Raw genomic sequence first — 12,853 nt, forward strand, 5'->3', positions numbered from 1 at the left:
AACACAAAGCGTTTGAGGAGATATGAAGCAAGCAGACAGCGCTCCTAATTACCAACTCCTACACGTTGCTGTCTCCAAGGCAGGAGGAAATGCATTTACATAAATGAAGAGAAAATGTACAGACAGGAGCATGGTGTTGTGATTTTGTTTGTGGGATTTGACTGGTTTCAAAGTGACAAGTTAAAACACGCGTGTCAGAAAAAACAAGCTATGATTGTTTTAGAGGGTTTTTCCTTCTTCATACTTTACTTGATATTTTGAATGCCAGCACCAATGGAAAGTTTTGCTTTCGAGCCACTGAATGGCAGACTGACAGTGTGACAGTCCCCAATCCCCCTGTCACAAGGCGAGCTGCCATCACCCTCCACAACTACAGTAATTGAGCCACAGCTGGTGACAGTTCCTCCTGCCTGTTTCCTGTTGGGCTCGACAATCAAACGCTGGTGTAGCGCTTTTCTCGCACTGCGTCTCTGCCGCTCGGAGGAAGGAGATTTTCCTGTCAGAGATACAGCAGGAATTTCATGTGTGGTGCTTCGCCTTCCTCGGCTTCAGCTTTTTCTCTCAGGGAAACAGACAGCTCGAAGAAGTTTGATATTGCCGCAGAATTGTTTTCGGTAATTCAGTCACAGCTGATGCACAAACGGAAGAAGCCATTTCTGAGAACCTTTTATCAAATTGCATTAAATCGCATTTACCTCCGTAGCACTTTTTCGGATCAACACAAATACAGATAAGCAAGTGATAACAGGATAAAAAGGCCTAAGATTAAATGATAAAATAAAATAACTACCTAATGCTTAAATGTCAAGAACACGAAGGGCAAAGAAAGGCCAATGAAAGAATGTACATCCCTCTTTTTTTCTCTGAAGTGCCAGAAGAGGCTGAACATGTTATTGTGAGAGGACTTTTAGAGGCACAGCTGCTAAAGCACAGTATTCCTTACCCCCTAACCTCAATCATGAAACAGTTAAAGCAGTTATTCTGAGCATCTAAGAGTCCCAGTGGTGCAGTAGGAGCATAGAAGCTCTGATATGTTCCCAGGCATGGCTTTATAGACAAATAACAAAGACATTCAAATCCATCCTGTATGTGTCGGGAAGGCATTGCAGGGAAGTTTGCACAGGTATAACAAATTTTCTCTTTCTCATACTAGTTAGGAGTAGTGCCGCATCATTTTAAATACAAAATAATCTGTAGTTCATGTTCAAATCCTGAGTAGTTCCACACCCGTGAAGTCTAAGTCGTCACTGGTGATGATCCCAACCTCTAACCCCATGCACCCTTGTACCTTCCTGATTTTGCTAGAGCTCATTTAAAGTACATTTCAACATCTGAACTCGAGTCTCCCTCTTTCAGCAAGACATTCACACTGACGTCAACCAGAATGGGTCTTTTGGCTTAAAGCGTGGAAGCACCCTCAACTTCACCCCACAATAACGAAGTAGCGCCTGGAGATTTGATACTGTGTAGAACAACGCATGGGACAGAAACCTCGTACCTCCTAAAGCAACAATAAAATGCTTTTACTTTATAAAGGTGTGGGTGTCACCTAGAGCCAGACAACAGATTGTCTTAGCACCATAATCAGCTTCTCTCTCTGCCTACGTTATTATTATTTTTAACATAAACTCAGTCATTACTCTGACAGTTTTGCAGGAGTACACAATTAAATTGGTAGAGTGCTTGTGCTGTGATACCAGCCATAACTTTGGACAATGAGCAATTGTTTTGGTCTCTCAGGGGCACACTGAGAGGTCTAAACAATGAATAACTATTTTGAGCCTTCAATATAAAATGGATTAGATAATTGTTTATTTTGTGATAGCTTATTTTCCTCTGCTGACTTTGCTTGTGCATTTTTGGAGGGGAAAATGTATTTTCATCATAACTGATAGAAACAGAACTTATACTTTATTGTTATTGAAAGTAATGTGAGATTTTTCACAAAAAAATAACTGAAGTTTTGAGTTCTGTAAAATGATAGTAAAGTTGTTGTCAAGTGGGTCTTTCATATGTCTTTACCAAAAACATAAAATTTTTAAATAATAGTAAAAATGTACTTAGCTTATATTTATACTTATTAAAAGACTTAATAGGTTCTTTACTGTTAATCTATCACATCACTCCAGGGTGAGGCGTGTAATACTGTGCTCAGTCGCTGGGTAACAACAATGGCACTCATGCCAGCCTTACGAGAGGAAAGCGCTTCTTTCTGCAGAGAACACTGCTGACCATCTGCACTTCACTAAACCTCTGATGGAGAATCCAGATAACAGTTGGAGTAATGTTTTTGTTTTTTTGTTCTTTAATGAGACCAAACACACGTTTTTAGATGAAGCATTAGAACTTGATGCCATCTGTGAAACATGACAGTGATAGTTTCATACTTTGGTCAAGTTTTACTGCATTTGAAATGCGATGGCCTGCTGCCATAGATGGACCAATGCATTTAAAATTATACGAGCAAATCATCAAGCCTTCTGACAGCTGACTGAATCTGAAGAGCAAATAAGGCATGCACCAAGAAAAAAACCCTGAGCGTAAAAGTCATTCTACCAAATAACTTTAAAAAGAAACAAGAAGCACTCTGAGAAAGCAGACCCCCGCCAAGACAGCTCACTCCGGGCAGCATTTACTTTAAAGGGAACAGCATTTTCTGCACATTCATTCTGTTTTTTTTTTTCCTTTTTAAATGTACTTTAAAAAGTTTTAGTGCAGTAAAAATAAAGCATTTTGGGGTCAATTAGAAAGAAACGTAGATGTGAAATTTAAACGTCAGCTCAGAGGTCAAATCTGACATGATCTTTGGATTCAAACTATGATGTGATCTTTTCAATCCCCATATAACAGTATCATTTCCTAAATGTTGCCAATACAAACAAGGGCATACAGTGGCTTGCAAAAGTATTCGGCCCCCTTGAACTTTTCCACATTTTGTCACATTACAGCCACAAACATGAATCAATTTTATTGGAATTCCACGTGAAAGACCAACACAAAGTGGTGTACACTTGAGAAGTGGAACGAAAATCACACATGATTCCAAACATTTTTTTACAAATAACTGAAAAGTGGGGTGTGCGTAATTATTCAGCCCCCTGAGTCAATACTTTGTAGAACCACATTTTGCTGCAATTCCAGCTGCCAGTCTTTTAGGGTATGTCTCTACCAGCATTGCACATCTAGAGACTGAAATTCTCACCCATTCTTCTTTGCAAAACAGCTCCAGCTCAGTCAGATCAGATGGACAGCGTTTGTGAACAGCAGTTTTCAGATCTGCCACTGTAGCTTTAGCATTTAGCAAATGCTAACCTCACAGAGGAAGTAGGTGCAGAGAGGTTATTTTTTTAAAGCTCTATCATCACCTATTTCAACATCACTGACTGCTGAACCACAAAGCACAGTGCTGAATATTTTCTTTCACTTCTAGATAAGACTTTACTCTTTCAGCACCCTTTTAGTGGCTGTCAATGCCAAAGGGTTTCTTTGGACATTCATTTATTCTCAGAACCTAAACTGGCCAGCTCAACACCTGCCTAAAAAATATCTATATAGCACAAAAAAATAAATAAAAAGATACATATAGATGTAGATGCATCTCATTAAACCACAACATGCAGAGGGGTACTCAGGCAGTTGGATTACTTTACTGTTTCTCTGTCGGTACGGTGCTAAAGAAGAAAAATCTGCTGTCATCCTCTGAGACACGGTGCTCTGTTATCAGACAGTATTAGCCAGAATCTCAATTCATCCTGAGGGCTGGGAGCAAGCTGCTTCAGAGTTTTCTTTTCATCACCCCCTTCTGCTCTGTCTCTGTGTTCCCTTCTCTGTCCGCCTCCTCCATCCCTCCTTGGCCCTGTGCCTTTTCACTCTGTCAAAGGTGTTTTTAGCCCCCGGCATGCCTGCCCAAGAGTCTATTAACTCGAGACCCGAGTGGACTGTTTGTTTCAAAGAAGGTTGTTTTCTCTCCTGCCGTAGTTCCTGGCGGCATCGCTCCAGAGTCCCTGACCTTCACCCCGCTCGACGACATGATATTCCTCAAGTGGGAGGAACCCGTAGAGCCAAACGGTCTCATCACACAGTATGAGGTAAGCTAACGTTATTACTAACGCAAAAAAGTCCACAACAATGACAACAACTGAATTCACATAACACACACTTATCCTCACTGGGGGTAGGATGTTATTTTTGCCTTGTATATATCTAGTTTTATTCGTCCTCCTTCAGCAAAATGACTCAGATCAATGCGAGGTCTCTTCTGCGGGCTTTAAAGACTCCACTGCTCCCCCTCTTTGATTTCCTCCAGGCCTGTTTTTGTGTGTCTTGCCTAAACCCCGATAGCACACATAAGGCTGAGTTTCTGGAGTAGGTAGGACTCACTTTTCACAGTTCATAGGATTTACTGTACGTGTTCATATGGTAATGAAGCTGCGGCCCAGACTTCAGGCTGTAATTACATGGGGGACAACCATTCTAATTACTTATTTGCCTAAGAGATGCCTCCACAAGGGGGCAACTTTAAATGTTTCTAATTAATTATTGATGGCCCCATATCAACTACAGACCTTTGTAGCACAGGCTTCGGAGCTTTTTTTGTGTAAGTACATGTGAAGACCCACTGTGGCTTAACACATGGTCACCGGGCAGGGAGAGAAAACGAGATTCTTTTCACAAGCAGAGGCCTGAAAAGTGAGGAGCCAGGCAGAGAATCGAGTGCTGCGGTAATCTTGGTGTGCATACAGATGATTCGCCTTCGCCCCAAACCTCCAAACTGCTAGTGCAGTGAATTTACACTTCTGGATTTATGATGCTGAAACCAAAATGTGAAAACAATATGTTTGTTTGCTGTTACACCGTTGCTGAGAAATTGCTTATTTTGTGATAAGAAAGCTCCTAATGCGAACAATAAATGCCTGCCTTTACTGTTGCTTCTTGCTGCCTTCAATGTTCTGAATTTCACATCGTATTCGGTGATTCCACAGAAGTCTCGCCCTCTAAAAATCAATAAAAACCTTTGCGGTTTGCTCGGAAATAAGTGCTAGCAATATTTGTTTTTGTATTTTTTGTCAAAGGAAAATTGAATATCCAGAACAGTAAAATGAATTTTTCTGAAAATTTGACCACAGGAATGTTTTTCAGTCCCTGTGAATTTTCCCCAAACAGCCAGTGCACCATCTGTGCAGACTTTAGCCATTCAAACGAAGCACATCTGTTATTTCCACCCAGTCACTCTTATTATTTCTCTTATCTCTGTATCTTTGAAGCACTATCGTAAAGCAACAGAATAAGCAGAAATTCCTCCAGAAATTTCCATTTATACCATCCGGCGATGTAAAAGTCATCGGTTATATTCAGTGACTTTGTATGGAACTGCCTCAAGCCTGTAATTTGCTTTTTGCATCCATGCAAATTGGACTTCTTTTTTCTTTTGTTTTTAATTTTAACTTTGCCTTCTCTCATTCTTGCTTTATGCACACAGAGACTAGTATGTTAACTGTTTTTGAGCTTACTTGAGAGGGATTTGGTTCAATTCAGTTTCATTTATACAGTGCCAAATCACAACAACAGTCACCTCAAGGCGCTTTATATTGTTAGGTAGACCCAACAACAACACCCAACAATCATATGACCCCCTATGAGCAAGCACTTTGGCAACAATGGGAAGGGAAAACTCCCTTTTAACAGGAAGAAACCTCCGGCAGAACCAGGCTAAGGGAGGGGTGGGGCCATCTGCCGCGACCGGTTATGGAGAGAGAAGGAAGACGGGATGAAAGACATGCTGTGGAAGAGAGCCAGTGATTAATAACAAGTATGATTCAATGCAGAGAGATCTAAAGTAGTTATTTCTCCCAAAAGAAATTATATATCTTTTTTCTAGCTCCGACTGCTTATACATATTAGGGGTGGGGGAAAAAATCGATACTGTGTAGTATCGTGATATTTTGTTTGCTAATAATGTATCGATACAGGGACAGCAGAAATTGATATTTTGTTACAAAAAAGGTTTTTGTGCTCTGACTTCAGAGCATGTTGATCCTTTTTCTGAGCAAGAATCCTGACATTCCTTCACTGTCCAAATGTGTTTAACTTTTTTTTGGCAGCAATAAACATGACAGTTTACTAATTTTAATTTGCATTCAGTTAAGTTGGACTAGACTGTAATACAAACGTTCAGTTTGTCAACAATAAAACTGACTGAAATGAGAGAAAGACTGAGTGCGAGACTTTGATATTAGATAAAATGAATATTGATAAAGTTTACCTTTATGTACAGAATCTGAATATCGCAAAATATTTTAAAAAATTGCAATAATATCGTATCGTGCGTTAAGTATTGTGATAATATCGTATCGTGGGATGTATGGTGATTCCCACCTCTATTATATATCCACAAAGTCTTGGTTGCATTAAAATTCCTATAAATACGTAAGCATGGCTTTAGCAAAAACAGGTAATTCAGAAAAACACATTTAGTTCAATAAGATGTTTCCTATTATGAGGGCACTGTTGCTAATTTTCTGATTTTAACCGCAATTCAGAACCACAGATACAGTCCGTACAGACAGCATGAAAAGAGACTATAATACTCATTGAAGTTTTTTTTTATATTTATGATAATAACCACCCATTTGTTAGAGCAATCTTTTTATTTAGTAAAACAGGTTTCATGTAATACAGGCATCACATAGAAGAGCTGGGCTCATCAGCTAAAATCTGTTGAAGAGGGTGAAACCAATAGAGTCTGAGTGAGGTTACTGAAATAAAACATAGTGTGTTTTCTCACCTTCAACTGTCCTATTGTTCCCTAATATTACATTATTTAGGTGCAATTATAATAAAAAAATAATAATAACAATAATAGACCTCATATTTGGTTAAATGCATAAATGAATGGATGGAGTGGGTGATAGAAAATGGTCCCAGCACGAACTGCTTAACAACAAACACACCTCGGGAAACAAACATGGTTAAATAACCTGAACTCCTTCGGACACCAATGAGGCCTGAGAGACAAACCAGCCAAATCTGAGCTTAGTAGTGATGGGATTTCCGGCTCTTTTTAGAGAACCGGCTCTTTCGGCTCGGCTCACTAAAAAGAGCTCTTCAGGTTGTTTTGTTGCTTTAATTAATTTATTATTAACAATAATATAAAATTATGCACAAAAGGAATTACTAATGTAAAAAAAAGAAGGGGTTTTATTTATATATGTTTATATATAAATATATACGGTGGCCCCTAGAGACAAAACACATACAAACTCCAAAACACATTTCTAGCGTTAACTGAACTTCCAAGATCAGCTACCTAGATCACTTAAATTACACAATTGAAAGCATATATGAGTGTTTGTGTATTTATACACAACGTTTACCTGTTACTACCACACACCAAATCCGGTCATTGGTACTTGCTGGCTTGTGTAGCCTCTAGGTAACAAAAGCTCAACACTGCGCCTAGCATCCTGGAGCACTTCTGTTGTCTTTTGTACGTGTTTTGAGTTTTTACGTGCTGCTTTGTCTCTAGGGGCCACCGTAAATATACTTTTATTTATTCACTCCACATAAAATGTAATAAATAAATCATATAATACAAAAACCAACTATTCACAGTTCAACTTTTAACTATTTAAATTTTCAGCTTTTTCCTTTTAAACAAATTTAAAGTGAAACAACACAAAATACTGCAAACCACAACACAATTAAATATAAATTAAAATATGAAATCAAAAAGAACATGCATATTCTCTGTCATATGGACCTGCATGAATAAACCTTCTGAATCCTTTATCATCCGCAACTGAAAATAGTTGTGGATGATTACTATACCTTTCTAATGTGAGGTTGTTGTCCCTGGCTCTCTTTCTCTCCCGCTCTGTTCCTGTGCTACTGCGAGTGTAACTACCGCCCCTCCCCCCTATGCCCAGCGCAAAGCACAAGGCGGAGTGAAGCGAAAAAAAGTGCGAGAGAGAGAGAGAGGGTGAGAGAAGGAAAAAAAAAACCACAGCTCGCGATAAGGAGCTGACTCGCGTCGTTCACGCAGTGTTGCCAACTTAGCGACTTTGTCGCTATATTTAGCGAGTTTTCAGACCCCCTTAGCACTTTTATTTCTAAAAAGTGAAGATGTTCACACCTATGCGTCACAACTGCAAATGAATCGCGAATGAGCAAAGCCGCTGCTCCCGCACTGACTGTAACGCAGTCAGTTCTTCTTTTACTGTTATGCTGTTTTGTGGATCACGAGGTTTAAAACTACTTATAAACACACACACAAAGTAACTCCACCAGAGTGCCTATTTCGGGTCACTTTTGCCGGTCCAAGCCCGGATAAAGGACCAGGGTTGGAATTGTGACATTAAAAAAAACAATAACTGCTAAAATAAATTTAATTTGTAGCTCTAAATAAATTCTAAATGCATTTAGGACGTTTTTTACTCACTTTATGTCTCTTCCACGATGTTATTTCTCTCTCCAACAACGTAGGTTACAATTTATTAGCATGACCAATTATGCAAATTAGGCAATGACGTCATTTAGCGACTTTTAGGACAGCCAATAGCGATTTTCCTTACTGAGGAGTTGGCAACACTGTGTTCACGTCAAAGATCTGGCTCTTAGAGCCAATTCATTCATGACCTACACATCATTAGAGCTTTGGGTTGCACTGCCAACTGCCCCGAGGTAAAGTGTTAACATTTCAGTGTCAAGATACTGTCAGGTAGAAGGAAGAGGCTCTTTTACAGCCAACCTGAGTTCCTCAGTTTTATGTTTCTTGATTTACAGACTTGCACACATTAATCAAACAGCAACAAGGAAACAACCTCATACTGCTTTTAATTCATACTTGTCATCTTTAGTATGTGTTATTTTTCTCTGGTTTTTACTTTATCACCTAATCCTGAATGCTGTGTAAAATCAGCCTGCGAGTGCTATAGAAAGTAGATATGACACTAAGTCTACCTGATTATCTGTGGCTAACTGTAGCACAAGATTTATTAGACCTGCACCGTGAGTCGACATCGCTTTGCAGTAGCCTTAAGATTAATTGAGAGGCATTTCTGTGAGAAGGATTTCAAATAAAATGCCATCTAAATTTAATCTTTTACCCGTTGTGAGTAACAAGCTAAGGATTCTGTAAAGCATATCACACAAGCTGTATGAGCTTATACAGTCTGATCTGGTCTGACCTAGGAATGTTATCACTGCTACACCGCTTTTTCCTTATATGAACACGTGCTTAACAGCAGCTAAAAATCCAACTGTTATGTAAAAATGTTATGTAATTGTCAGCTGTTATGTGTCACATTCATTTTTAATTTTGCATCCAACAGTATGTGGGTTTAGAAATCTTTCCTGTGTTCCAGACATTAGATATTCATGCTCCCTAGAGGCTTAAAACTAACTTTAACTAGGTAACTTATAACGCTTCTTATTTCTCGAGTGTTTCTCTGGCACATCAGAGTTTTCAAATATCGTGGGAATTACAGTACTTAGTAGTTAATTCTTCTGCCACTCCACATTTCTTTGCATGTTGCTAGGAAAATGGGCAATAGAGCAGTTTATTGAAACATGTGCAAACATACATGCAGACCTTCCCAAAGTGTGGGGCCCGCCCCCTGGGGGGGGGGGGGGGGGGGGGCAGAGGCATTGCAGGGGGGCGCGGTATGAAAAGGGAAAAAAACCAAAAAAACAAGCTTAGACACTGCTAGCATAATGGACAGGTTTTTTTACGGGGCTCCCACACAAACGCAAAGCAGGAGATGAAGCATAGCTGAATATGTTTCCAAACCAACTTCATTCTAAGCCAAAGACTAGAAAATATGGTGAAGCATATCTTCCCTTTGGTTTCACCTGCACAAGTGCCAAGGTAGGTCTCCCCTGCAGAATTGGTCTTCCCTGCATCGGGAGCACGCACTGGGCTCTCCAAATCATGGGCAAACAGTATCCCACATTCTTTTTAGTTCACAAACACTTGTTGTAATGACTAACTACTCCTGACATTTTGGAGATGTTAGCTCTTTATACAGTAAAGTTACAGTGGTATACAAATAATATCAGGCTAATCCTGCCACAATGTGTTCCCCCAGTTCAAATCCCGGACAAACAGTATCCTAGTTGTTTATGTTTTTAAACCAATTTCCACAGAGAGGCATTTTTTGAAAAATGTATTGATAGGAATGTTGGATATTATTACACAGGGAAAAAAAACACGTAAAATAATCACACCGTGACGCCTCTGCCTTTCTAAATAGAGGGACAGTAACTGCGTGTTTATGTAAGCGTGTAAAATCTGAAGATAGAGACAAAACACTGTTAATCTGAATATCTGCCATTCTGTAATTCATCTCACATAAACAATAACGTGGCCACAGCATGACGTGAAAAAAGGCACATACCTTTGATGTTGTGTGACGAACTCTGTATTCCTCGTTCACACATAAACGCAAAAAATGAGTTTTAAAAAAATCTCAGTTTTTGGTGATTCGAAACGCCGTTTACGTGTGGACGAAACAGCTGCGTTTTCAAAAATACCCATTTAGGTGTGCAGGTAGTGTAAAAAAGTTAGTAGTTTATTTTCTTACTACCTGTAATTTATTGCAGATTACTTGTATTTAATTAATTGTTTACTAAATGTTTGAGGTGTGAAATAAACGGCAATGGAGCAAAATATGGGTGTGTGTGGTTGGAGGATGTGTTAGTGCGTGCGTGTGTGCGCGAGCGCGGGGGGGGGGAGGGGGGCATGAACATTTTTCTTGTAAAACAAAGGGGGGCCTAGCAAAAAAAGTTTTTGAGCTTGAAAATCTGTGTTTTGTATAATCACGCACGGCCTGACAGCGAACAGATACATGCATCAGGTCCTGTGTTGGGTCTTTGCTGTTTTGTTCCTTCTTCTTAAGGTCATGGCTTTCATGTTTGCCTGCTGTAGGTACAGCCCCTTCTTCTTTTGTCCTCCACTTGTTCAGTTTCCTCAGTTTTTTAAAGGCACACTGGAGTTTGGCTAACAGCTCTTTGGGAATCATCTTATTGGGACAAAAATACTATTGTATGCCTGTCACATTGTGTTATCTTTGGCATTTTTCATAGATGTCTCTAAAGAAATTGGAACAAATTATGTGTTTTTGTGGGAAAGGATTTGTAACAAAATGTGTCAAAATGTAAAAGTGGTTCTTTTCTAAGTTGTCTGTATTGACTATACCAGTTCATCCCTTGAATTAGGTGCATTTTTAAAGCTTGAATGATTCGTAATTCGATATTAAGAGGCTGAACAATTTTTTTTTAAAAAGAACATTCCTCTGAAGTCTTTCCTCTGAGAAAGACTTTCTAAAGGCCTGGAAAAAAAGTTTCTCAAGACCACTTGAAAAAAATTAAAAAGTCTCATCTCCAAAAGTTGATTCTGTTCATCTGGATGGAGCATTTTGTGGGAGAAACGTTTCATCACTCATCCAAGTGACTTCTTCAGTCTCAGCTGACTGCAGGTTCTCCAATCTTCTAAACAGTAGATTTGCATAATGACCGAAACCAACCCACTGAAGGCTGGTTTTGTCACTACTCAGGGATGAAAATGCTTATGAGCGCCTGAAAGGAGACCCAGGAAGTGGTTACAGGAAGAGGGTGATAGATTGTCTGAAGCAGTTAGAACAAGACAAGGCTATTGACCGGACCTCATACCAGAGGCTGTACCCAGGGGAATCTACACCAAGTCTGTATGATTTACCGAAGATACATAAACAGGGTGCACCTTTAAGACCGATTGTCTGCATGATCAACTCCGTCACCTATAACATCTCCAAGTTTTTGGCTTCAATCCTCAACCCATTGGTAGGCAGCTCTGAACACCACGTCCAGAACACCTTGGATTTTGTTGAGAAGGTGAGAGATGTCATTATGGAAGCAGATGTAATCCTGGTCTCGTACGACATTACATCTCTCTTCACATGCATCCCGAGCACGGAAGCGTTGGAGGTAGTGCGTAAGAGATTACAGGATGACCCCAACCTCAACAACAGGACCACTCTCAGCATCGACCAAGTGTGTTTGCTTTTGGAACTGTGTCTTCATTCCACCTACTTCACATACAAGGGTCAGTTCTACAGGCAGAAACATGGGTGTGTCATTGGTTCCCCAGTTTCACCCATCGTGGCCAATTTGTACATGGAAGAAGTAGAAAAGAGGGCTTTGCTATCCTACCCTGGAACACCACCAAGCCATTGGTTCAGATATGTGGATGTCACCTGGGTGAAAATCAAGTCTCAGGACGTACTACATTTCACGGATCACATTATCTCGGTGGACCAACACATCAAGTTCACCTGGGAGGATATGAAAAATGGCAAGTTAGCCTTCTTAGACTGTGAGATTTCCATCAGTAATGGGGGACATCTAAAAGCTGATGTGTAATGCAAACCTACGCATACGGATCAGTATTTAAGGTTTGACTCTCATCATCCACTGGAGCACAAACTGGGTGTCATCAGGACGCTACAACACAGAGCGAACACCATCCCCACTGACACAGAAGCAGAAGGAAGCAGAAGAACAGCACATCAAGAAGGCCCTGAGTAAATGTGGTTATCCCAGCTGGACTTTTGTCAAAGCGGGAAAGGCACCTAAAGAAAGCTCCAGCTGATCCAGGAGAGAAGGACAACTGCTTCCCAAGCGAAAACCTGTAGTGATCCCATATGTGTCAGGAGTATCGGAGCAGTTGAGACGCATTTTTTCTAAACACCGTGTCTCTGTGGCTTTTAAACCCCAAAACACGCTGCGACAAAAAATGGTCCACCCCAAGGATCGGGTCCCCCGACACAAACAGAGTAACATAGTGTACGCTGTTAAGTGCCAGGAGGATTGCCAGGAT

General features: G+C 40.1%; 1 protein-coding gene across 6 annotated transcripts in view; it reads left to right on the top strand.

Annotated features, from left to right (window-relative positions):
• The window catches only part of LOC102794632 (receptor-type tyrosine-protein phosphatase U-like), a 257,206-nt gene that overhangs the window by 171,619 nt on the left and 72,734 nt on the right, over positions 1–12,853 (top strand). For all 6 annotated transcript variants that reach the window (XM_087835513.1, XM_087835515.1, XM_087835514.1 and 3 more), the window contains exon 9: positions 3,979–4,088. In XM_087835513.1, the coding sequence (XP_087691639.1) occupies positions 3,979–4,088 (110 nt within the window). The remainder of the gene's footprint in view (positions 1–3,978; positions 4,089–12,853) is intronic.

This window comes from Neolamprologus brichardi, chromosome 22 (genome assembly GCF_056152115.1).
Source record: "Neolamprologus brichardi isolate AB-2024 chromosome 22, ASM5615211v1, whole genome shotgun sequence".
NCBI classification, from domain to species: domain Eukaryota; kingdom Metazoa; phylum Chordata; class Actinopteri; order Cichliformes; family Cichlidae; genus Neolamprologus; species Neolamprologus brichardi.